General features: G+C 42.7%; 2 protein-coding genes across 3 annotated transcripts in view; one reads left to right on the forward strand and one right to left on the reverse strand.

Annotated features, from left to right (window-relative positions):
- CEP128 (centrosomal protein 128) overlaps positions 1-27,948 on the reverse strand; it is a 605,049-nt gene that overhangs the window by 495,973 nt on the left and 81,128 nt on the right. The gene's annotated exons all lie outside the window — the stretch shown is intronic.
- TSHR (thyroid stimulating hormone receptor) overlaps positions 13,490-27,948 on the forward strand; it is a 153,774-nt gene continuing 139,315 nt past the window's right edge. The window contains exons 1-2 of one of the 2 annotated variants that reach the window (XM_055538815.1): positions 13,490-14,028; positions 14,311-14,631. In XM_055538815.1, the coding sequence (XP_055394790.1) occupies positions 14,462-14,631 (170 nt within the window). In that variant the 5' untranslated portion in view covers positions 13,490-14,028; positions 14,311-14,461. Of the gene's footprint in view, positions 14,029-14,234; positions 14,632-27,948 lie in introns of those variants that run through there. The other variant, XM_055538816.1, reaches the window with a different exon arrangement.

Below are 27,948 nucleotides of genomic sequence, written 5' to 3' on the forward strand. Positions count from 1 at the left end.
TTGCAGCTGCTGCTGCTGCTGCTGCTAAGTCGCTTCAGTCGTGTCCAACTCTGTGCCACCCCATAGATGGCAGCCCACCAGGTTCCCCCCGTCCCTGGGATTCTCCAGGCAAGAACACTGGAATGGGTTGCCATTTCCTTCTCCAATGCATCAAAGTGAAAAGTGAAAGTGAAGTCGCTCAATTGTGTCTGACTCTTCGCAACCCCATGGACTGTATCCTACCAGGCTCCTCCGTCCATAGGATTTTCCAGGCAAGAGTACTGGAGTGGGGTGCCATTGCCTTCTCCCTGGGGCTGCAGAGTCGGACACAACTGAGCAACTAAGCACAGCACAGCAGCAGGGAGATCAAATCCAGTGCTCTGTGACTACCTAGAGGGGTGGGAAGGGGTGGGAAGTGGGAAAGAGGTTCAAGACAGAGGGGACATATGTATGCCTATGGCTGATTCATGTTGATGTAACAGAAACCAACACAAAATTGTAAAGCAATTATCCTCTAATTAAAAACGAATTAATTTTTAAAAATTCCTGAATTAATCCAAAGAGGTTAAAGAAAAGGAAAAAGGGATCAAAGAACAGATGGGGATAAACAGAAAGCAAGAAACAAGGTTACAAACTTAAACCTAATATCAATAGTGATATCAAATGTACATAATCTATGTGATGGGAAGTGGATCATTGACTTCCCCACGGTTCCATCCCTGGTTTGGGAAGATCCCCTGGAGAAGGGAATGGCTACCCGCTCCAGTATTCTGGCCTGGAGAATCCCATGGGAATGTAAATGATCTCCAGTGATCCACCCCATCCCACCCCTCTAGGTAGTCACAGAGCACAGAGCTCCCTGCTGCTGTGCTGTGTTGTGCTTAGTTGCTCAGTCATGCCTGACTCTCTAGGACCCTGGGGATTCTAGCCCGTCAGTCTCCTTTGTCCATGGAATTCTCCAGGCAAGAATACTGGAGTGGGTTGCCATTTCCTCCTCCAGGGAAATGATCTATACCATCCAAATAAAAGGCAAAGATTGAAAGCAAAACCCAACTCTGCTCTTTATAAGAAATGTGCCTTAAATATAAGGATGCAAAGAGGTTGAAGTAAAAGTATAGAAAAAGAATAACATGGTAACACTAAACAAAAGAAAGTTAGATTAGCTCTATCAGTAACAAGAAAAAAAGTAAAGAGAAAAGGCATTCACAAGGGATTAAAAAGTGCATTTAATAATGGTAAAGGCATTGATTCACCTAGAAAATAAAAGCATTCTAAACATTTCTATATTTAATAATAGGACTTCAAAATATATTAATCAAAGACTAATAGAAATACAACAGAAAAAAAGACAAATCCCTAATTGCAGTTAAAAAGATTTTACTAACCATGTCTCAATAATTGACATAACAAGTAGACAGGAAAATCATCAAAAATATAGACTTGAACAATACTGTCAACAACTTGACGTGTTGACATTTGTAGAACCCATTCAGAATATATGTTTTCTTCAAATGCACACTGAACATTTATCAAAATATACCTTACTCTGAGTCTCACTAAATTGAAAAGCTGTCAAGTCATATAACCTATGTTCTCTCTCTACAATGGAATAAATTCAGAAACCAATAACAGAACAATATGTGGAAAATACCTAAATATTTGGAAACTAAATAACACCTTTCTAAATGACTCAGAAATCAAAGAAGAAACAAACAAAAAATTAGGAAGTATCGGGTCAGGAAGATCCCCTGAAGAAGAAAAGACAGCCCACTCCAGTATTCTTGCCTGGGAAATCCCATGGATGGAGGGGCCTGGTGGCCTACAGTCCACGGGGTCGCAAAGAGTTGGACACGACTGAGCACAACGACAACAAAGAAAGTATTTTAAGCTGAATGAAAACAAAATTACAAGAGATCAGAACTTATGAGATGTCTCTAAACAGTACTTACAGAGAAAACCTACAGAACAGTAAATATGATTTTTTTAAAGGTCTCAAATCAATGACCCCAGCCTTCATCTTAAGAAACTAAGAAGAGCAAATTAAACCCAATAGATGCAAAAGAAAAGAGTTAATAAAGATCTGAGCATATATCAATGAATAGAACATAGAGAAAAAAATAGAGAACCCCATGAAACAAAAATTTGCCTCCTTGAGAATATTTATAAAATTGATAAACCTCTAGACATAATTGTCAAGAAAGAGAAAAGACACAAATACCAGTATCAGGTGTGAGAGTGCTGACATTACACCAGATTATACAAATACAAAGAGGTTAAGAGAATATTGTGAACACATTTATGACATAAATTCAAAAATTTAGATAAAATGGACAAATCCATCATAAGACACAAACTGTTAAAGCTACTTCAGGAAGAATTAGATAATCTGAACAGCCCTACATCTAGTTTTAGAAATTTAACTTGTGGTTAAAAATCTTCCAACAGGTGAAACTCAATCTCCAGATAGCCTCACTGGTGAATTCTACCACATAATTAAGAAAGAAGTAATATCAATTACACACAAACTCATGCAAATCTGAAGAGGAGGGAATATTTTCAAACTTATCCTATCATGGCAAAATTATCCTTATACCAAAACTAAGCAAAAACATTATAAAGAAAGAAAATAACAGACCATTATCACTGGTTAACATCTATGGAAAAATGATAACCCCATTTTTAGAAAATTTAATCAAAATATAAGTAAACTTGATACATTAAGATCAAGTGGGGTTCTTCCCTGGAATGCAAGATGAGTTAAAAATTCAAAATCAATCTCTATGATTCACCACATCAACAAACTTAAAGAAGAAAAACACTGACTCATCTCGACAGACGCAGAAAAAGCATTTGATAAAATCTAATATCAATTCTTGATTTAAAAAAAATTCTAAGAAAAGGAGAAATAGAAGGAGACTTCCCAATTTGATAAAAAGCATCGATGGAAACTGCATAGGTGAATCATATTTCATGATGAAAGAATGATCTCTCTCACGCGATTAGGAACAAGATGATATCTGCCCTTATTCTTTCCACTAAAAATTGTACTGGAGTTTTTAGCCTGTACAGTCAGATAAGAAAAAGAAATGAGAAGACTCCAGCTTTGAAAAAAGTAGACTGTCTATTCTCAGACCACACAATTCATCTATGTAGATAATTGGATGTAATCTATGAAACAGCTTCCAGAATTAATACATGAATTTAGAAATATTACAGCCAAGCTATCAGATATCGGCAGCCCTTGCTGTCATTTTGTTTGCAACCTCACACTAGACCTTAAACCAGAGCACCCAGTTAGGCCACTCCCAAACTGCCCCACAGAAACTCCTAGATAATAAGTGTCGTTTTAAGCCAATACATTTTAAGGCTATTGATTATGCTGCAACAGATTACTAATATAGGCATAGCTTGTGATGGACAAGTTAGATTTAGTAAAGGCAGAGGAACGAGAGATCAAATTGCCAACATCCATTGGATCGCTGAAAAAAAAAAAAAAGAGAGAGAGTTCCATAAAAGCGTCTACTTCTGCTTTATTGACTATGCCAAAGCCTTTGACTGTGTGGATCACAGCAAACTATGGAAAATTCTTCAAGAGACAGGAATACCAGACCACCTGACCTTCCTCTTGAGAAATGTGTATGCAGGTCAAGAAGCAATAGTCAGAACTGGACATGGAACAAAAGACTGGTTCCAAATAGGGAAAGGAGTACTTCAAGGCTGTATATTGTCACCCTGCTTATTTACTTATATTCAGAGTGTGTGTGTGTGTTTGTGTTAGTTGCTTAGTCCAACTCTAAGCGACTCTTCGCGTCTGCGATCCCATGGACTGTAGCCTGCCAGACTTCTCTGTCCATGGAGTTCTCCAGGCAAGAATACTGGAGTGGGTTGCCATTCCCTTCTCCAGAGGAACTTCCTAACCCAGGGATCGAACCCTTGCCTCCTGTGTCACAGGCAGATTCTTTACTACTTGAGCTACAGGGAAGTCTTACATGCAGAGTACATCATGCAAAATGCCAGGCTAGATGAAGCACAAGCTGGAATCAAGATTGCCGGAAGAAATATTAACTTCAGATATGAGATGACACCACCCTTATGGCAGAAAGCAAAGAAGAACTAAAGAGCCTCTTGATGCTCCTGTCGGCACAGCCCGCCGCCCACCGTGGCTGGCTCCTGAAACCTTGGGCCAAATTTTGGCTCGCCCGGAGGCCGCTTGGGTGCTTTGAGCCCGCCAGGGCAGACCATTCCCTCCGCCCCGCTTCTCCAGCAGCACTTGGGCCTTAGCACTAGCACATTCTGTTTTGACCACACCCCGAAGACTTGGGAAGTGTTGCTCCATCCTTAGAGTTGTCGAATGCTGAATCAAACTTCTGCCCAAAATTTCTTGTGTCAACTGTGTGCAAGGCACGGTACCTGGATCTTTAGTGGAGGAGAGACTATGGTTATATTTATCAGTGCTGAAGTTTCAAAATAAAATACTGTATCAACAAGCCATACTTACTCCAGAGAGAAGAAATCCAGCTTCACCCACCAGAACACCGACACAAGCTTCCCTAACCAGGAAACCTTGACAAACCACCTGTACAAACCCACACACAGTGAGGAAACGCCACAATAAAGAGAACTCCACAAACTGCCAGAATACAGAAAGGACACCCCAAAATCAGCAATTTAAACAAGATGAAGAGACAGAGGAATACCCAGCAGATAAAGGAACAGGATAAATGCCCACCAAACCAAACAAAAGAGGAAGAGATAGGGAATCTACCTGATAAAGAATTCCGAATAATGATAGCAAAATTGATCCAAAATCTTGAAATCAAAATGGAATCACAGATAAATAGCCTGGAGACAAGGATTGAGAAGATGCAAGAAAGGTTTAACAAGGACCTAGAAGAAATAAAAAAGAGTCAAAATATAATGAATAATGCAATAAACGAAATTAAAAACACTCTGGAGGCAACAAATAGTAGAATAACAGAGACAGAAGATAGGATTAGTGAATTAGAAGATAGAAGGGTAGAAATAAATGAATCAGAGAGGATAAAAGAAAAACGAATTAAAAGAAATGAGGACAATCTCAGAGACCTCCAGGACAATATTAAACGCTACAACATTCGAATCATAGGGGTCCCAGAAGAAGAAGAAAAAAAAAAAGACCATGAGAAAATACTTGAAGAGATAATAGTTGAAAACTTCCCTAAAATGGGGAAGGAAATAATCACCCAAGTCCAAGAAACCCAGAGAGTCCCAAACAGGATAAACCCAAGGCGAAACACCCCAAGACATATTAATCAAATTAACAAAGATCAAACACAAAGAACAAATATTAAAAGCAGCAAGGGAAAAACAACAAATAACACACAAGGGAATTCCCATAAGGATAACAGCTGATCTTTCAATAGAAACTCTTCAAGCCAGGAGGGAATGGCAAGACATAATTAAAAAGATGAAAGAAAATAACCTACAGCCCAGATTATTGTACCCAGCAAGGATCTCATTCAAATATGAAGGAGAAATCAAAAGCTTTTCAGACAAGCACAAGCTAAGAGAATTCTGCACCACCAAACCAGCTCTCCAACAAATATTAAAGGATATTCTCTAGACAGGAAACACAAAAACGGTGTATAAATTCGAACCCAAAACAATAAAGTAAATGGCAACGGGATCATACTTATCAGTAATTACCTTAAACGTAAATGGGTTGAATGCCCCAACCAAAAGACAAAGACTGGCTGAATGGATACAAAAACAAGACCCCTACATATGTTGTCTACAAGAGACCCACCTCAAAACAGGGGACACATACCGACTAAAAGTGAAGGGCTGGAAAAAGATCTTCCATGCAAATAGGGACCAAAAGAAAGCAGGAGTAGCAATACTCATATCAGATAAAATAGACTTTAAAACAAAGGCTGTGAAAAGAGACAAAGATGGTCACTACATAATGATCAAAGGATCAATCCAAGAAGAAGATATAACAATTATAAATATATATGCACCCAACACGGGAGCACCACAATATGTAAGACATATGCTAACAACTATGAAAGGAGAAATTAACAATAACACAATAATAGCGGGAGACTTTAATACCCCACTCACACCTATGGACAGATCAACTAAACAGAAAATTAACAAGGAAACACAAACTTTAAATGATACAATAGACCAGTTAGACCTAATTGATATCTATAGGACATTTCATCCCAAAACAATGAATTTCACCTTTTTCTCAAGCACACATGGAACCTTCTCCAGGATAGATCACATCCTGGGCCATAAAGCTAGCCTTGGTAAATTCAAAAAATAGAAATCATTCCAAGCATCTTTTCTGACCACAATGCAGTAAGATTATATGTCCATTACAGGAGAAAAACTATTAAAAATTCCAACATATGGAGGCTGAACAACACGCTGCTGAATAACCAACAAATCACAGAAGAAATCAAAATTTGCATAGAAACAAATGAAAATGAAAACACAACAACCCAAAACCTGTGGGACACGGTAAAAGCAGTCCTAAGGGGAAAGTTCATAGCAATACAGGCATAACTCAAGAAACAAGAAAAAAGTCAAATAAATAACCTAACTCTATACCTAAAGCAACTAGAAAAGGAAGAAATGAAGAACCCCAGGGTTAGTAGAAGGAAAGAAATCTTAAAAATTAGAGCAGAAATAAATGCAAAAGAAACAAAAGAGACCATAGCAAAAATCAACAAAGCCAAAAGCTGGTTCTTTGAAAGGATAAATAAAATTGGCAAACCATTAGCCAGACTCATCAAGAAACAAAGGGAGAAAAATCAAATCAATAAAATTAGAAATGAAAATGGAGAGTCACAACAGACAACACAGAAATACAAAGGATCATAAGAGACTACTATCAACAATTATATGCCAATAAGATGGACAACGTGGAAGAAATGGACAAATTCTTAGAAAAGTACAACTCTCCAAAACTGGACCAGGAAGAAATAGAAAATCTTAACAGACCCATCACAAGCATGGAAATTGAAACTGTAATCAAAAATCTTCCAGCAAACAAAAGCCCAGGTCCAGATGGCTTCACAGCTGAATTCTACCAAAAATTTAGAGAGGAGCTAACACCTATCCTGCTCAAACTCTTCCAGAAAATTGCAGAGGAAGGTAAACTCCCAAACTCATTCTATGAGGCCACCATCACCCTAATACCAAAACCTGACAAAGATCCCACAAAAAAAGAAAACTACAGGCCAATATCACTGATGAACATAGATGCAAAAATCCTTAACAAAATTCTAGCAATCAGAATCCAACAACACATTAAAAAGATCATACACCATGACCAAGTGGGCTTTATCCCAGGGATGCAAGGATTCTTCAATATCCACAAATCAATCAATGTAATACACCACATTAACAAATTGAAAAATAAAAACCATATGATTATCTCAATAGATGTAGAGAAAGCCTTTGACAAAATTCAACATCCATTTATGATAAAAACTCTCCAGAAAGCAGGAATAGAAGGAACATACCTCAACATAATAAAAGCTATATATGACAAACCCACAGCAAACATTATCCTCAATGGTGAAAAATTGAAAGCATTTCCTCTAAAGTCAGGAACAAGACAAGGGCGCCCACTTTCACCATTACTATTCAACATAGTTTTGGAAGTTTTGGCCACAGCAATCAGAGCAGAAAAAGAAATAAAAGGAATCCAAATTGGAAAAGAAGAAGTAAAACTCTCACTATTTGCAGATGACATGATCCTCTACATAGAAAACCCTAAAGACTCCACCAGAAAATTACTAGAACTAATCAATGACTATAGTAAAGTTACAGGATATAAAATCAACACACAGAAATCCCTTGCATTCCTATACACTAATAATGAGAAAACAGAAAGAGAAATTAAGGAAACAATTCCATTCACCATTGCAACGGAAAGAATAAAATACTTAGGAATATATCTACCTAAAGAAACTAAAGACCTATATATAGAAAACTATAAAACACTGGTGAAAGAAATCAAAGAGGACACTAATAGATGGAGAAATATACCATGTTCATGGATTGGAAGAATCAATATAGTGAAAATGAGTATACTACCCAAAGCAATTTATAGATTCAATGCAATCCCTATCAAGCTACCAACGGTATTCTTCACAGAGCTAGAACAAATAATTTTCCAATTTGTATGGAAATACAAAAAACCTCGAATAGCCAAAGCTATCTTGAGAAAGAAAAATGGAACTGGAGGAATCAACCTACCTGACTTCAGGCTCTACTACAAAGCCACAGTTATCAAGACAGTATGGTACTGGCACAAAGACAGAAATATAGATCAATGGAACAAAATAGAAAGCCCAGAGATAAATCCACGCACATATGGACACCTTATCTTTGACAAAGGAGGCAAGAATATACAATGGATTAAAGACAATCTCTTTAACAAGTGGTGCTGGGAAATCTGGTCAACCACTTGTAAAAGAATGAAACTAGAACACTTTCTAACACCATACACAAAAATAAACTCAAAATGGATTAAAGATCTAAACATAAGACCAGAAACTATAAAACTCCTAGAGGAGAACATAGGCAAAACACTCTCTGACATACATCACAGCAGGATCCTCTATGACCCACCTCCCAGAATATTGGAAATAAAAGCAAAAATAAACAAAGGGGACCTAATTAAACCTAAAAGCTTCTGCACATCAAAGTAAACTGTTAGCAAGGTGAAAAGGCAGCCTTCAAAATGGGAGAAAATAATAGCAAATGAAGCAACTGACAAACAACTAATCTCAAAAATATACAAGCAACTCCTACAGCTCAACTCCAGAAAAATAAATGACCCAATCAAGAAATGGGCCAAAGAACTAAATAGACATTTCTCCAAAGAAGACATACAGATGGCTAACAAACACATGAAAAGATACTCAATATCACTCATTATCAGAGAAATGCAAATCAAAACCACTATGAGATACCATTTCACACCAGTCAGAATGGCTGCGATCCAAAAGTCTACAAGCAATAAATGCTGGAGAGGGTGCGGATAAAAAGGAACCCTCTTCCACTGTTGGTGGGAATGCAAACTAGTACAGCCACTATGGAGAACAGTGTGGAGATTCCTTAAAAAACTGAAAATAGAACTGCCTTATGATCCAGCAATCCCACTGCTGGGCATACACACTGAGGAAACCAGAAGGGAAAGAGACACGAGTACCCCAATGTTCATCGCAGCACTGTTTATAATAGCCAGGACATGGAAGCAACCTAGATGTCCATCAGCAGATGAACGGATAAGAAAGCTGTGGTACATATACACAATGGAGTACTACTCAGCCATTAAAAAGAACGCATTTGAATCAGTTCTAATGAGGTGGATGAAACTTGAGCCCATTATACAGAGTGAAGTAAGCCAGAAAGAAAAACACCAATACAGTATACTAACGCATATATATGGAATTTAGAAAGATGGTAACAATAACCCTGTGTATGAGACAGCAAAAGAGACACTGATGTATAGAACAGTCTTATGGACTCTGTGGGAGAGGGAGAGGGTGGGAAGATTTGGGAGAATGGCATTGAAACATGTGTAATATCATGTATGAAACGAGTTGCCAGTCCAGGTTCAATGCATGATACTGGATGCTTGGGGCTGGTGCACTGGGATGACCCAGAGGGATGGTGTGGGGAGGGAGGAGGGAGGAGGGTTCAGGATGGGGAGCACATGTATACCTGTGGCGGATTCGTTTTGATGTTTGGAAAACTAATACAGTGTTTCAGGTTTAAAAAAAAAAAAAAGAGCCTCTTGATGAAAGTGAAAGACGAGAGTGAAAAAGTTGGCTTAAAACTCAAAATTCAGAAAACTAAGATCATAGCATCCAGTCCCATCATTTCATGGCAAATAGATGGGGAAACAAAGGAAACAGTGAGAAACTAGTTTTTTGGCTCCAAAATCACTGCAGATGGTGACTGTAGCCATGAAATTCAAAGATGCTTGCTCTTTAGAAGAAAAGCTATGACCAACCTAGGCATCATATTAAAGAACAGAGACATTACTTTGCTAACAAAGCTCCGTCTAGTCAAGGCTATGGTTTTTCCAGTGGTCATGTATGATGTGAGAGTTGGACTATAAAGAAAGCTGAGTGCCAAAGAACTGATGCTTTTGAACTGTGGTGTTGGAGAAGACTCTTGAGAGTCCCTTGGACTGCAAGGAGATCCAATCAGTCCATCCTAAAAGAAATCAATCAGTCCTGAATATTCGCTGGAAGGACTGATGCTAAAGATGAAACTCCAATACTTTGGCCACCTCATGTGATGAGTTGACTCATTGGAAAAGACTGATGCTGGGAGGGATCGGGGGCAGGAGGAGAAGGGGATGACAGAGGATGAGATGGCTGGATGGCATCACCAACTCAATGGATGTGAGTTTGAGTGAACTCCAGGAGTTGGTGATGGACAGGGAGGTAGTCCATGGGGTCACAAAGAGTCAGACACGACTGAGTGACTGAACTGACTGTTCATTCATTTAACATTGATTATTATTTCCTAACTCTGCGCTAGGCATTTTTCCTAGTGTTAGGGATACAGTGGCCAAAAAATAGAAAACAAAAATCAGCAAGGTTCCTGCTTTCATGGTGCTTATATTTGGATGGTGATGGGAGAGCAGCAAAAGACAGGAATAAATGTGTAAACTAGCCAGAGATAAGTGCTTTGGTGAGGTAATATGATGGGAGGATCATTACTTGAGACAGGATTTTCAGGGAAAAGTTTCTAAGGAGGTGATATTTAAACCAAGACAGAAGATCTGAGGACAGATTGCTCCAGGCATAGAGTTCAACAATGACAAAGGACTAGAGGTGATAATAAACTTGTCTCATTCCGGGTCCAGCAAAGTGATAATAAGGGCCATCTATTTCTGCTTTATTGACTATGCCAAAGCCTTTGACTGTGTGGATCACAACAAACTGGAAAATTCTGAAAGAGATGGGAATACCAGACCATCTGACCTGCCTCTGAGAAATCTTTATGCAGGTTATGAAGCAATAGTTAGAACCAGATGTGGAACAACAGAATGGTTCCAAATAGGAAAAGGAGTACATCAAGGCTGTATATTGTCACCCTGCTTATTTAACTAACATGCAGAGTACATCATGAGAAACGCTGGGCTGGAGGAAGCACAAGCTGGAATCAAGATTGCCGGGAGAAATATCAATAACCTCAGATATGCAGACACCACCCTTATGGCAGAAAGCAAAGAACTAAAGAGTCTCTTGATGAAAGTGAAAGATGAGAGTGAAAAACAATGGTTTAAAACTCAACATTAAAAAAACCAAGATTAGGGCATCAAGTTCCATCACTTCATGGCAAATAGATGGGGAAACAATGAAAACAGTGACAAGACTTTATTTTCTTGGGCTCCAAAATCACTGCAGATGGTGACTGCAGCCATGAAATTCAAAGTTACTTGTTCCTTGGGAAAAAAGCTATGATCAATCTAGTCAGCATATTAAATACCAGAGACATTACTTTGCCAACAAAGGTCCGTCTAGTCAAAGCTATGATTTTTCCAGTGGTCATGTATCGATGTGAGAGTTGGACCATAAAGAAAGAATAGTGCCAAAGTACTGATGCTTTTGAACTGTGGTGTTGGAGAAGACTCTTGAGAGTCCCTTGAACTGCAAGGAGATCAAACCAGTCAATTGTAAAGGAAATGAGTCCTAAATATTCATTGGAAGGACTGATGCTGAAGCTGAAGCTCCAATACTCTGGCCACCTGGCTTACTAGGAAAGACCCTGATGCTGGGAAAGATTGAGGGCAGGAGGAAAAGGGGACAACAGAGGGTGAGATGGGTGGATGGCATCACCAACTGGATGGACATGAATTTGGGTAAGCTCCGGAAATTGGTGATGGACAGGGAAGCCTGGCATGCTGCAGTCCATGGGGTCACAAAGAGTCAGACATGACTGAGCAACTGAACTGAACTGATGGTTTGGAGAAGGCAATGGCACCCCACTCCAGTACTCTTGCCTGGAAAATCCCATGGACGGAGGATCCTGGTAGGCTGCAGTCCGGTTGCTGGGAGTTGGACATGACTGAGCGACTTCCCTTTCACTTTTCACTTTCATACATTGGAGAAGGAAATGGCACCCCACTCCAGTGTTCTTGCCTGGAGAATCCCAGGGACAGGGGAGCCTGGTGGGCTGCCGTCTATAGGGTCACACAGAGTCGGACACGACTGAAGTGACTTAGCAGCAGCATAGCAGGACTTTTAGAGAGGGGCATGGCAACCCACTCCAGTATTCCTGCCTGGAGAAGCCTCATGGACAGAGGAGACTGGTGGGCTATAGTCTATGGGGTCACAAAGAGTTGGAGACAATTGAGAAACTAATCACAAAGCAGGACTTTATTGATCAGTCTGTAGAATTTAAATCTAATTTTCTCTGAAAAAATTTTTATTTCTCCTTTTGATTGTGAAATAATGTTCCATCATATGGATGTATTAATATCATTCTTTGTTTATACATTACCTAGTGGAAGGACATTTGGGTGGTTTCCAGTTTGGGTGGAATATGAATAAAGTCATTACAAAAATTGAAATGCACATACTTAAACTGCACAGTTTGGTGAGTTTTGTAAAATGTATGCATCCACCTATGTCCAGTCAAGATATAGAAAATTTCTATAACCCCCGTAAGTTCTCTCCTGTCTTTTTCCAATCTCCCCTAACCATAGTTCTGATTTCCTTCACCATAGCTTCTCCCCCATCCCAGAAGTTCATATAAGTGGAAGCATGTAATATGTGAGATGATATTCCCTTTACCTCAAGAAGAATTAGTAAGCAACAGGAAAGCTTTTAGGAGAGAAACAGGCATAATCCAATTTCTATTTTGAATTATCTTGTTGGTTACTGCATGAAGAATGATGAATAGATAATAGTTTTCCCCTTGAGTCTTCTTTTTCTTCCCATATTCTGGGGGGATCCATGGGGTCAATAATACTCCTGGGCAGACAAGAATTGATCAGGTGGGACTCAACTCCAGCATCGCAGCACTGGATTCCGAGTTCCGTTTAAGCCACAGGCACTGATGCTGAAACTGAAACTGCCATCCTTTGGCCACCTGATGAAAAGTGACTCATTGGAGAAGACCCTGATGTTGGGAAAGGCAGGGGGAGAAGGGGATGATAGGGGATGAGACGTTCCTCCTTGGAAGAAAAGCTATGACCAACCTAGAGAGCATATTAAAAAGCAAAGATATTACTTTGCCAACAAAGGTCCGTCTAGTCAAGGCTATGGTTTTTCCAGTAGTCATGTATGGATGTGAGAGTTAGACCATAAAGAAAGCTGAGCACCGAAGAATTCATGCTTTTGAACTGTGGTGTTGGAAAAGACTCTTGAGAGTCCCTTGGACAGCAAGGAGATCCAACCAGTCCATCCTAAAGGAAATCAGTCCTGAATATTCTCTGGAAGGACTGACGCTGAAGCCGAAACTGCAATACTTTGGCCACCTGATGTGAAGGACTGACTCATTGGAGAAGACCCTGATGCTGGGAAAGATTTAAGGCGGGAGGAGAAGGGGACGACAGAGGATGAGATGGTTGGATGGCATCACCAACTCGATGGACATGAGTTTGAGCAAGTTCTGGGAGTTGGTAATGGACAGGGAGGCCTGGCGTGCTGCGGTCCACGGGGTGGGAAAGAGTGGGACATGACTGAGCGGCTGAATTGGACTGAACAGTTTCCGACATCCCCGGGTCTGCCCACCAGGTGGCGCCAGAGTCCATCGCCTGCCCGGCCATGCGCCGCGCTGAGAGCCGGGCCGCCAGGCCAGCCCGTGCGACGATCTGCGCGAGTGTCGGCGCGCGCCCCGCGGGACCCGCGAGGATCCTGCGCGAGAGGCGCGCCTCGGCCGCATCGCGGGCTGGCCAGCCACGCGTGCCTGCCTCGGACCCTCATGCAGAGGTGCCCTGGGCCAGGGAGAGCTGAAGTTCTGCGGGACCCGGGTCCTCCCAAGGAGGACAGTCCTTTCCACTGGAAATTTCTCCGTTTAGAGAGGGTGCGTGCGCGTGGATCCGGAGAGGCAGTTCCCTGGGGACCGCGCCCCACACGGGAAAATGGGGTGGCCTGTTGGGTTTAGGGACCAGCAAAGGAGGGGAAATCCAAACCAGGCTTTTTGGAGGAAGGCGAGGCGAGGAGCGCGTGGGGGCAGGTTGTTGGGCAGAGGGAGGCAGGGTACAGACGAGGCTGGGGCCGCGGAGAGCGAAGCCGGGGAGCTGGTTTGGGCGCAGGGTTGCCAGGGCGACGGAGACCTTAAGAGCCTTTTCGGTGCCCTCTCCAGCCTCCGGCTTGGTGCTGAAGTCACAGCCCCATCGAGCCCTCCTCCCTCCCGCCCCGCGCCGTCTCTCCTGGCCCCGAGGAGCCCGAGGCGCAGAGGGATGAAAGGGAGGCGATCGCGGAGCACGCAGAGGTAGCCTGGGGCCCCGAGGACGATGCGGCCGACGCCCCTCCTGCGGCTGGCTCTGTTTCTGGTCCTGCCCAGCAGCCTCGGTGGGGAGAGGTGTCCGTCTCCGCCCTGCGAATGCCGCCAGGAGGACGACTTCAGAGTCACCTGCAAGGACATCCAGAGCATCCCTAGCTTACCCCCCAGCACGCAGACTCTGTGAGTACCTGGGGGGACAGGGGGAACCCAGGGTCCCAGGCAGCTGGGGAAGGAGGCTGGAAGTGCGTAAAAAGAGCTTGAGAACAGGCTAGAGGGGTGGGTGTGGGTGTGTGTGTGTGTGTGTGTGTGTGTGTGTGTGTAGTGAGTAAACACTGCATCCACCAAACGCGGGATTGATGATACCCCAGTTATTCACAACGCAGAAAAAGTTAACAAAACTTTAGTACAAGATGAAAAGTGACAGTTGTCCTTTCTAAGAGAGTTGCTTTTCTGCACTTTGCCTGAGCCAGAATCTCAATTTTACTTAAAATGTAAACGAGCTTGCTGACAACTCAAGAACTGATCTTTTTTATCTTATTTTGGGTGACGAAAAATTGCAAAAAAAAAAAAAAAGTATTTCAATTTTTATAGTCTTTCTAGATGAGAAGTTATCTTAGTAGGTTTCTTGATTCATCAAATAGTTGACGGAATTTAATCAGGGCTCTTTTTAAACTACAGTCGTCTTTCAGCATCCATGGCCAATGGCTCCAGGACCCCCGTGTATACTAAAATCCAAGGATATTCAAGTGAAGTATTGGCATATCACCTATGCACATCCTCCTGTACACTTTAGAACACCTCTAGATTACTTGTAAAACCTAATGCAGTCTAAATGTTACTAAATAATATTAAAAACAATGTAAATGCTGTGTCAATAGTTGCCAGTGTGGGGGATATTCAAGGTATGTTTTTTGGAACTTTCTGGAATGCCCTCTACCCCACCCTTGAGTATATGCAATCCAGGGTTAGTTGAATCTACAGATGTAACACCTGCCCATGGAACACCCTTTATACTTTGTATGAAGTATATGCGTTACTTACTCAATGATGAACTACCCACTTCTTGTTGCTGTTTAGTCACTAAGTCGTGTCCAGCTCTTTTGCAATCTCATGGACTGTAGCCCGCCAGGCTCCTCTGTCCATGGAATTTTCCAGGCAGGAATATTGGAGTGGGTTGCCATTTCCTTCTCCAGGGGATCTTCTCAACCCAGGGACCAAACCCGGGTCTCCTGCATTGGCAGGCAGATTCTTTACTGCTGAGCCTCCTGGGAAGTCACACCCACTTATGTAGCACATCCAGAAATCTCCTTTTGGATAAGCACGGTAGAGATAAAAAGAGATGAAATTTCAAATAATATATTTTTATCTGCATGTTAAATGTTACCAAATTAGAAGTTGAATGTTAAATAAGCTTTGTGTGTAAAAGTGTTAGTCGCTCAGTCGTGTCCGACTCTTTGGGACCCCATGGACTGTGGCTCTTCAGGCTCTTTGACAATGGAATTCTCCAGGCTAGAATACTGGAATGGGTTGCCATTCCCTTCTCCAAGGGATCTTCCCAACCCAGGGCTCAAAGCTGGATCTCCTGCATTGCAGGCAGATTCTTTACTCCAGTATTCTTGCCTGGAGAATCCCATGGACGGAGGAGCCTAGTGTGCTACAGTCCACAGGGTTGCAAAGAGTCGGACACGACTGAGCTACTTCACTTCACTTCCTTACTATCTGAGCCACAAGGAAAGCCCATTGTTCCTTAACACACATTTAAGTCAATGACAATTGAGAGGATGATTGTAATCAAGAGAAGACTTTTTTGGGTGATCAGAAACAGAATGCTAAGAAAGAATAGTAAAGACAATCTTGTTTTCCTATTTACTTAACTGGTTAAACCCAGTTAAGGTCAGTAAGCACAGGTAGATAAATGGAAAGCAATGGCGAAGTTGTGCTTAAAATCCCCTCCAGCAGTTAGCAGTAGGTTATGAACGTCTCAGCACAAGTGTGTACTTCTGTGCAGCCTCCAAGTATCGCTTCATTGCCCATGCTGCCACCCCAGAAGAAAAGCTGTTCTTAGCATCTTGATGTTTTGATGGAACCCTTGCATTGACTCCTTGCAGCTCCCGTGATAAAGTTCTTTTGTACAGCCTACAAGATCCTTTGAGACCTAGTCCAGTCTTTCAGACCTCATGGCTCATAGTCTGTCACACTTCAGGGGTAGAGTGTCTGCTACTGAGCAGAATTTCTGGAACTTTCCCTCAAGTTCTATGCTCCTGCAAGCTGCTTTTGCCTTTCCTTCCGCATTCTAGTCCCTCTGCCTAAAGCGACTTTTCCCTTTTCCTCATCTGGCTGATTCCTACTCCAAGGTCCAGATTGGGGGTTAACTCCCTTCGGGAAGCCTCTCCTGGCCAATGACTCCTAGGCTCAGTGAGCTCTGTGAGCTCACTGAGCCCTGACAGCATCCTGCGTGTGAACCCCAGCCTCACCCCAACACACAGGTTTTCTGTAACTCATTATCTCTTTGAGTGCCTGTATTAGAAGAAAATGAACTTGTCTAACTCAGGGACTCTGTCTTTGAGCCCCTGTTATTGTTGTTTAGTCGCTAAGTCATGTCTGAGTCTTTTGTGACCCCATGGACTAAAACCCACCAGGCTCCTCTCTCCAAGGGATTTTCCAGACCAGAATACTGCAGTGGGTTGCCATTTCCTTCTCCAGGGGATCTTCCTGACCCAGGGATCAAACCCCCATCTCCTGCTTGGCAAAAGGACTCTTGACCACTGAGACACCAGGGAAGCCCCATTCAACTGTAGAACTACTTTAATGCTCAAAAACAAAAACAAAATTTGTTAGGTGAATGAATGAACAAACAGATACGCTGGTCTCAGATTGTCCACTGTGTGTGGGGGGGAATGGAGACCAGAGGCATCCCATCTTCAGAGCTTTCTTTCAAGGGAGCAGGGTTTCAAGAGTCATTGAAGAGCAGGGTGGCTCTGGCCACGGAAGGGAAGTGGGAGTCATCCTGTTCGATTTCCTCCGAACGATGAAGAGAAAGGTAATGTCAGAGAATGAGCAATGGAATCCGAGTTGGAAGACACGTCTCTTTCCCCTTCTGTGGCTAACTGTGAAATTAGGTGAGATAATTTACATGGGAGGACGCACGTTTCCTTCAGGTTAGAAGCGAGGGTTCCATCAGGTTCTTTCTGATGCCTGTGTTGCGATAAGAATAGTCTGCAATGAGACCAGTCCGTCTGAATCCACTGACTTCCTGGATAGAGACAGTGGTGGGGAGAGTCTGACCTTCAAAACAATGGGAAGATAGTGGGAAGCAGGGCAGGAGGGGCGCTCTTCTGAAGATTGACGTTATCATGAGATGGAGAAGAGAAAATGGATGAAAAGTATGGGGTGAATGGTATGCTAATGTAAACGGTGACCGCAACCCTGGGCAAAAATAGCAAAATGATTTTTAAATCTTTGGGGGGCAGTAGAACTCTTTTGTGAAAGGCAAGCTTATAAGAGAAGTCAAATATGCAAAACTTAACACTCGCAGAGTACTTATTACAGTACGGTACTTTATGGGCAGTTCTCAGTCCAGTCCTTTATGCCACCTCATTCGCTGAATCCTCACAAAATCCAGTCGAGCAGGTGATTTTATTACTCTCATTGTATAGATGAGAACACTGAGGTACAAGAGAGATGAAGCAGTTGGCTCGGCGTCACACAGCTGGTAAGTGGTGGTACCAGGAACACCACAGAGCTACGCCCTGGGGCCCCCTTTGGCGGTGGAAAGTGGGTCTCACCCCATCAGCTCTTTCTACTCAGTATGGTCGTGAGGCTTTGGAGAAAGAAGTCTGGAAGTTTGAGATGTCCAGTAAGCCACACATAACCTTGGGGGCTGTTGACCTGAGAAATATGCAGTCACTCAGAAAATAGGGAGTTAGGAAGAAAAGAAAACAAGGGAAGAAAGGGGAAGGAAAGGAAGAGACAAGAGATGGGGGGGGGGGTGGAAAAGAAAGACCACATCCAAGTTTTATCATAGAAGGCTTTCCCTGGTGGAACAGACCAGATCCTTGTCATTAAAAACCCAATCTGGTGGTAACCCCTATTTTCAAACGTAGATGCTGTTTAACCACTGCTTAGCCATGTTGCAAATTACCCTGGTGCCAAGAGCAGTTTTTCCTGAAGCTGCCTTCTATCCACACAGCATGGTGCTGAAGACATGGCCTCTTTCCTCACCATCCACACACCTGCCGGGTGGTCTGGACGGAAGTGTTGTCACCGAAGCAGTGGCTCTAAATAGTTTCTTCCACTTCACCCCTGCCCCAATGGGCACCGTACCCTCCCTTTATAACAGTGGTTCTCACTAGGTGACTAGTGAAGGACAGGTGACATGCCTACTCCCTGGTGGAACTTTCTAGAACCTTTGATGTACAGGTGGTTTGAAAAACTTGCTCCTTCCAACTGACTTAAATGAAGTTCCTTAACTTAAATGAAGCAAGCAGAATAAAATTCAGAATTTAAATGTTGATATGAGACCACCCCTTCTCTGGATGAGGAGGTGGATGGGGTTAGATGTCTGTTCTGGGTTTGTGTGGATTTTTCCTCAGGAAAATGCTGCTTTACCTTGCCTTGCCCTGTTGACCCACCTACTTTTCGTTTTGTGATGAGGACAATCACTGCCTCCACCCCTTCTATCTTTTGCCTTCCCGAGTCCAGCACTTCAGTGGCATAACGGTTTGTCCATCACGTACTTGTCGGCCATCAGTCAGGGTTCTGGAGGAGCTTTTGTTTCTGAATTCTGAATTTTGCTTCAGTTTTTAAGTCATTTGGATTCTGGATCTGTGGCTCCAATTAGTGGTCTATCCTGGTGTTTTCTAAAAGGAAGACAGTAACTCACCATCTTCGTGTGCTGCCTTATCTGTGCTCTACCTGCGATGTGATTTACTCAATATTTTTAGGCTGATTCACCTCTTTAACTAAAAGAAATCTGTTTAGCAGGCTTATGCTGTGAATATAACTGGAAATTCGCATGACTTGCTCCAAACAATGGGTAACCAGAAGACTGAATACCGCAAAAACAAAATGTAATTCTATTCTAGCTCAGTACTATTGTCTGTGAATGCTGTGAGCCTCGGGCGGCCTTTTTCTTTGTTATAAAGGAAGAGTAATAGGTGTTCGAGAAATAGCAAGGAGATAGCAATCCACCATGGTGTTCTTCTTGATATCAGGACTGAAAGACAATGGAAAGGGAATCACTTTCTCCCTGTGTGATTCACTATTATTTAATGCCACGTGGACACTCCACCCAAAATAATCTTGAATATCTTCGCGTCATACCTGTTCTGCCCCCAGGGACATGTGGATTAAGTCTACATTGCACTATTATTTTAGTCCCAATTAGTGGTCATAACCTGAATAACATTTGGTTCCCAACCTAAAGCAAAGCCCTCTGCTTCAGCACGCAAGCAAGGTTCAATACTATGTGTCTTATAAAGGCAGCGTCACCCCACGCCTCCAGGCTCCGCAATTTATTCTCTTTATTCTCTGGGTGTGGGTACACTCAAGGTTTTCATTGGTAAGTAATCGAAAACCCACTCTGTCTAGCTTAAGGAGAAACGAAATATTTTGACAGAATTACATATAATTTACAGAATCATTGTAGAATCAGGCTTTGAAAATAGACCAAGGCACACGGCAGGCAGGAAGTCAAAGCCACTGCCAACCATCTGCTGGGAACCACTCCATGGACAAGACCCCAGTCGCAACTACAGGATGTCTGTAGTGCTGGACCCCCGGCTGTACAGCCACTCACTCTCCATGTGCCACTACCAGTCATCTCTCAATCGTCCCTGCCTCTTTGAATCGCCAGCCAGAGAGTGATATCCTATATGAGAGCATCTGACTGATAGAGGCTCCCTGCTAATGTCCTAGCTGCTGGGGGTAAGAAGAGGGAGGCGGTTCCTAACTTCCTTTGTAGAGTCAAGTAAAGCTCTAACAGACAGAATTTGTGTGTCTACAGACAAAATTATTTTGCACTGTTGTCAGTTATCGACAACCTACAGAGCTGTAAAATAGCTCTGGTTGAATCACACTCGGAATCTTAGAAGAATGTGCTCTGAATCAATGCATAATTTGCCCTTGAAGCACAGTTTTCCCCTGCAATGTGTATAAAGTGCTGAGAACAGTTACTGGCTCACAGGAGGCACTGACAAGTAAACTCAGTACAAAAAATAACTTTCTTTTCAACTTAAATCACAGGTTGAAATAAATTACTCAATAAAACATTTTAAATTGGAATTGCAAGAGCAATCCCTTATGCGTTCCAACAGGCTGAGTTCAAATAAGACAAATAGCCAAATCACCAAAGAAATTCTGTTTGGGCATAATTTGGGATTTTTGTGTGACCCTAAGTATACATTTTGTGTTAACTATAACTCTTTTTGTTATAAATATTTTACTGCAAACAATGCTGAAATATATATTTTTTAAAAACGTACTGACATTTGGGGGTGATATATTTCTCCAAAATACATTATTATGGTTACTTTCTGATGCCTCCCACTTAGCCTGTCCTTTGAATAGGCTAGAAGTTCACTGAATGTGGTTATTCTTCAATAGTTTAAAACCAGATTTTGCAAGAGTCTAGGCCTCATATCTGACATTAAATCCTCCACACTGACCCCGTTTCCGTTTTCACTGAAGCTGGTTAGTGTGTTTCTTTCATCTTTGGCCTTTCTTTACTGCAATTAAAAAAATCATTGAAGAGAATTTCAAGTATGAACAAAGTGGTCCCATTTGTTCAAAGCTACACATTGGATTTTAAAAGGTTCCATTTAGATGTCAGACTACTTACTTTGCTTCATTTTTGTATGAATCTTTAAGGACATTTAGGGTGTTTCAGAAATGTTTAAAACAATTCTCGTCTTAAAATTACAAGCAGGCATTTGTGATTTTTCAAGCATCTTATAAATGTTACTGTCTTACATGTAGTGACATGTAAATATGCCCTAGATTTTTTTTACCATCAGAATAGTCCAGAAATTCAAATATTTCATCGTCATCCTAACTAAACTCCCCACACCCATTTTGCACCTGGGAAGAACTCACTGTGTCCCAATTTTTTCTTTCAAAAACACAATCCTTGTGTTTATATGATACACGAAGCTCTTGGCTTACATTTTGCAAGCATTAGCTTAATTTTACCCACACCCGAGTGTTATCATGATTACTCAACTCCAGTTAGGGGATTGAAATTGCCTCTTCTTATTGCCAGGTGCTACTTATATTTTGTTATTTCAGTCTTTTTGTGAGCTGAACAACTAGAAGGCTAACTCTGGGGAAAGGAGGTGGACATGCAAATACACAGACTTTAAAGGGAGAGGGTAACTGGGGGGCTTTCCAGCAGCGAAGTCCTCAGTGGGCTGGGTTGCCGTTCGGTTTTCCTCTCAACATCCTTTTCAGTTATTTCTGGCTTCATGGCCACGCTCCAGAGATTTGAGATAGCCAGAAATCTTACTTCTGGATAAATGGCATTTGTTCTAGTTAGTTATTCTCCCTTTCTTTCTTTTTTCACCAATCACTTTTTATATGTAAGTACCATTCTAGGCATTGGAGATATATAATAAATGACCCCCTTGATCTTACATTCTAGCAGGAAAAGTAGTCATCAAAAACAAGTTAATGAATAAATAAGGAAAAGACATAGAATGTCAGGTGGCAATTAGTGTAATGGAGAAAAATTAAGGAAGAGGGAGAAGGAATGCTGGAAGTTACATTTTAAATGGTTAGACAAGGCCTCACTGAGAAGGTGACATTTAGGTAAAGACCAGAAGGATCCAAAAAAGAAAAAAATAAGCCAGGCTGATATCTAGGGGAGGAAAGATTCTGAATACATGCAGAGACCCAGAGTCAGGGCGGAGAAGGCAATGGCACCCCACTCCAGTACTCTTGCCTGGAGAGTCCCATGGATGGAGGAGCCTGGTAGGCTGCAGTCCATGGGGTCGCTAGAGTCGGACACGACTGAGCGACTTCACTTGCACTTTTCACTTTCCTGCATTGGAGAAGGAAATGGCAACCCACTCCAGTGTTCTTGCCTGGAGAATCCCAGGGACAGGGGAGTCTGGTGGGCTGCTGTCTATGGGATCGCACAGAGTTGGACACGACTGAAGTAACTTAGCAGCAGCACAGTTGGGGGGATGTGAGAAGGACATGCATAGGAGGTTTAAGAAGTAGCAAGGAGAAAAATGTGGCTGAAGGAGAGTAGGTTGTAGGAAATGAGACCAGAGCAATTACAGAGGGGCAGATCACTGTTGTACTTATGTATATTATATGTCATTATTACATATACACACACACATTTGTTGTTTAGTCGCTAAGTTGTGTCCGACTCTTTTGTGACCCCATGGACTGTAGCCTGCCAGGCTCCTCTGTCCATGGGATTTCCCAGGCCAGAATACTAGAGTGGGTTGCTGTGCCCTCCTCCAGGGGATCTTCCCAACATGGGGATTGAACCCATGTCTCTTATGTCTCCTGCATTAGCAGGTGGGTTCTTTACCACTGGTGCCCCCTGGAAAGCCTAAATTATTTGCTTAAGATTTTTCAAAAGAAGCAGATTGCTTGAATTTGAGAGTCAGATGGTTAAAAAGAGAGAAAAAAGATTTTTAAAAGCTATCCTTTCCTTTATCCATTGCTCTCTCCAGGGGATCTTCCCAACCCAGGGATCTAGCCTGTATTTCCTGCTTTGGCAGGCGGATTCTTTACTGCTGAGCCACCAGAGAAGCCTATATACACAAACATGTATATAATATTTATATGTTTTGTTTTCTGAACGATAGGAAGCTAGTAAGGATTTTTAAACCCCTTCCAAATTACAAGGAAAAAAAAAAATCCCCCGTAGGTCAGGGTGTTTAACTCACCAAGCTTCTGGGTTTCTTGTGCATGGATGATAAAAGGGTTTCCAGATATTATATTAACAGAAAAGCCCCTGGGTGGAAGGCAAGAGGAGTGTGATACAGAGCTGAGATGCGTTAGTGTCACGGTGCACCTGGGGGAAGCTAGTTGACTTCTGCATGAACTCTTGGCTGCAGCATCGCTAGAAAAGGAGGCTGAGAGGATCTCAAGTGATCTATAAGAGGTCTCCAGCAAGTTCACTCTGCGCCACTCAGAGCTTCCCATCATATCCTGCTCCCAGACTAAAACATGTGATTTTCAGTTTTGTTCAAATAAGATACTCTTACTTCTTTCCTGAGAGAGAGGGAGATACAAGTCCAACCAGTCACTGAGCTCCCTTCAAGATGCAGTCTTTACAAAAACAATGCAAGAGGGTTTCTGATACGAGTGGAAGTCTCCTGTGTTGTGTTTGATCCCAAGTTTATAATTGATAGTTATCATCTCTCTGCAACTCCAGTTTTAGATTTCTCTCACCCTTAGAGAGAAAGGGCAAGACTGGCTGGGGTGAAGGGCTGGTGGAAAGACCCAGACTTGCACCTCCAAAGGTTCTAAACCCTTAGTTGCCTTGCCCTTATCAACTACAGTCACTGCCTTTTCTCATTCACTGTTATCACTGGCCACAGAAGAACCAAGATATGTCCCAGTGAAAGTCCTGCGTTCTAGACATACTCCTTGCAGCTGCTAATGTAGTGTGTAGCAGCCACCTAGCTTCTCACAGTTCTATTATTCCCATCGGTAGAGAAAATCCTTTATTTTCTTATTTATCCACTGGGATGAGGAGCCCAATGACTAGCATCAGGAACACTGTGTTTGACTTAATGGAAGTCATCTGTCCATCCAGGAATGAAGACCTCTAATCTGGAAGGAATTGAGAAGTTCCAATTCCGGAAGTAGGTCACTATGGTGATGGTGAGAAGGGCCAATCCTACCAACATCCCTAGCTCTTCAGACCCAGGTATTCTAGCTTTAAAGAACACAATAGCATACAGCAGCTGTTGGTTCAGTGTGTGTGTGTGTGTGTACTTCATTAGGTCAGATCCTCAACCATGCAGGACTGAGCCTCCGAGTTGCAACCTTGTGTTTCAGTCGCTCTGTTGTGTCTGACTCTTTGCAACCCCATGGACTGCAGCACGCCAGGCTCCCCTGTGCCTCACCTAGCTGAGCCTTTAATGGCTCAGCCCCTCATTTTATTAGGCAGTCTGCTTCTGCCTGATGAGTTACACGATAGAATTAGTGGGTGGCGGTCGTGTTCTCTTTGTTGTGCCTTCTCGGCCATGAAATGTGTCTCTTGGTTGAATGTTATGTTGCAGTGTTGTACCAGTGGCTTGTTCAATATTGTGCAGGATTTCATAGTGGTAGAGCAAGAATTTTATAAGCCCTTGAATAGTGGCCCTGGTGGAGGCATTGAGGTCAGGGAAGGCAAACCCAAATCCAACATAAAGATTCTTTTTTAAATGAATCACTACTTTCTACAGCAGGGAAAGGGTCCAATGTAACCAAACTGCCAGCAAATGGCTGGCTGTTTTCTGAGCAAATTTGCCTTATTAATGGTACAGCATAAGGCTGTGCTGTCGGCAGATCAGGCGTTGACAGAGGCGGTGTCTTGACTAGCTTTGATGAGAAGGAGCCCTTCTTTGGCTTTAATCCCTATCACCATGGACGTCTCACTCATGTCCTTTGCATCGGCACTGGTTGGCATCCATAGAAGGAGTCACCTTGTCCACTGGTTGTTGAGAATCACCTCTAGGGTGGCACTGTAGAAATTTCCTTAGGGTGATCCAGCCGCTCTTTTGATCAGTGGACTCCTGGTTTCAGAGATACTAAAGTTTTCTTTTTAATGTGCATCTTAAATTGATGAGATGGAGTAACTCAATATAATTCAAACACAGCACTAGAGTGAAGAATTGGCCATAACAGTCATTTTTAGGCTTAAATTAATGCCTCGATGCCAGAAAACTTAAGTTTCAAAAACATCTAGTCCTTCAGAGAAGATTTCTGAAAATAGTCAAGATTTTTATCCACTATGGTTTATTAATCCAAGTTACATGTCGTAACAGTTTGAGATATCATATGAAATCAGTGGGTTTTCTGTCCTGCCTTAAAAAGCCCATCGCTGTTACATTGTTTTCTCGTGTTACATGATGTTCTGTGTGTCAGCTCTGTGTCCAGCCTGAAACTATGAGTTTTCACATCCTCTATCTTGTTTAGGACTCATGGTAGCCGTGTGAGGTAGTTGTTTGACTCCACTTTAGATGAGGACTCAGAGACTTAAGAAATGTCACCTCTCTTATCTTTTATGTCACAACACGTATAAGTGAAAAAGAGTATTCAAACGCAGGTCTCCTAACTCTAAATCCAAGGCTCTCTCTACTATTCTGAGGTTTATGTCCTTCATCTGGTCCTTTTCCATTCCCTCTCCTCCCCCACCTGCCTTCATTGATGTGAAATTCATACAGTGCACCATTTAGAGGTATTTAGTGCATTCATAATGTTTACAGCCATCAGCGCTAGTTCCAAACTCTCATCTCTCAAGGCGATCTGTACTGATCAACCCCTATTCCTGCTCTCTCTGTAGCCCCTGCCAGCCATTAATTTGCTAACTGTCTCTGGGGATGGATTTACCTTTTCTAAACATATTATGTAAATGGAATCATACAACATGTGACCTTTGTGTCTGGCTTCTTTTACTGAATATAATGATTGCATGTTCCATTGGCATTGTAGGGACAGAAAGAACGTGGGTGATCAGACAAGTGGCCCGGGCCACAGGAAGCAGGTATAAAAGGCCAAGCTTTGTTTCTCTCCGAGTTTTTCAGGCACGTTCATTTCTAACACACTGGTATAAAGAGCACCCCCACTTTTGTCCAAATGCCTTGCACCTTAGATATAATGATCCGAGCACCAAAAACGTTCATACTTATTCTCAGAGACTTAGAGCTTCAGAACTACTTTCCCATGTCAAAAGGTCTTAAGAATACCCATCCCATGAGTAAGACTATTTCTAGCCAGTTGGGTGAGGAACACCATGTTCCTGTCCCTTCCGGATCTTGTGGTGATCTCAGTCCACACTTGGACAAAGAGGTGACTTAATAGCAACGCATGAGCCATTATCCATAACTCTCACTCTTTTAAGAGCCAGGATTTACGCTAAGGACTTTTCTTTGTTATAGGGAAACTGCAGAACTCAAACAATATCCCATTTATAATGGTGTTTCTTATAATCATATTCTCTACCTCCATTAAACATTTAACCGATATGCCAAGGAAGAAAACTTGATGAGAATAAAAAAGGTTATATGAGAGAAGAAAATTATTCTTCCTCTTATGTTTATCAGAGTTTACTTCTCAGCTGTTTCTTCCCAACCCACTCTGGACTTAGAGGCAGAAGATGTGTGGTCAAATCCTAGCTCTCCAGGGACTCCCCCAGTGGTCCAGCAGTTGGAAATCTGCCGCCAATGTGGGAGACATGGGTTCAATCCCTGGTCTGGGAACTAAGATCCCACATGCTGCTGGGCAACTAAGCCTGTGCACCACGACTGCTGAGCCCACATGCCCAGATCCCTTGCTCTGCAACAGGAGAAGCCTCCGCAATTTGAAGCCTGTGCACTGCAACTAGAGAATAGCTCCCACTTGCCGCAACTAGAGAAAGCCCACAGGCAGTGATGAAGACCCAGCATAGGCATAAATACATAAATAATCCTCGCTCTCCACCAACTCACTGGTGAGGGGGACTATTTGCTCAACTCACTTGACGCACAAGCTAGCAAGGCGTGCTAGCCCCACGCACATCATGGAGTGACTGTGAGGATCACGTGAGGTCATGCTGCTGGCATGCATGCTGCTGCTGCTGCTAAGTCGCTTCAGTCATGTCCGACTTTGTGCAACCCCATAGACGGCAGCCCAACAGAGTCCTCTGTCCCTGGGATTCTCCAGGCAAGAACACTGGAGTGGGTTGCCATTTCCTTCTCCAATGCATGAAAGTGAAAAGTGAAAGTGAAGTCGCTCAGTCGTGTCCGACTCTTAGCGACCCCATGGACTGCAGCCCACCAGGCTCCTCCGTCCGTGGGATTCTCCAGGCAGGAGTACTGGAGTGGGGTGCCATCGCCTTCCCCGGCATGCATGTGCAACACCTGGTAAACCAGAGTAAAGCCTGGATCACACATTATCTGTTTTCACCGCAGCAGTAGTGGGTCCAAGAGGCTGTGAGATCTGGCCTGATTTAACCCTGAATATGGGCATAATATCGGAGAAGGCGATGGTACCCCACTCCAGTACTCTTGCCTGGAAAATCCCACGGATGGAGGAGCCTGGTGGGCTGCAGTCCATGGGGTTGCTAAGAGTCAGGTATGACTGAGCGACTTCACTTTCACTTTTCACTTTCCTGCATTGGAGAAGGAAATGGCAACCCACTCCAGTGTTCTTGCCTGGAGAATCCCAGGGATGGGGGAGCCTGGTTGGCTGCTGTCTATGGGGTCGCACAGAGTCGGACACGACTGAAGTGACTTAGCACAGCATAGCATATGGGCATGATATTGACTCGGGAAGGGCAAGCTTCCATGCAGG

This window comes from Bubalus kerabau, chromosome 10 (assembly GCF_029407905.1).
Source record: "Bubalus kerabau isolate K-KA32 ecotype Philippines breed swamp buffalo chromosome 10, PCC_UOA_SB_1v2, whole genome shotgun sequence".
Lineage (NCBI taxonomy): Eukaryota > Metazoa > Chordata > Mammalia > Artiodactyla > Bovidae > Bubalus > Bubalus kerabau.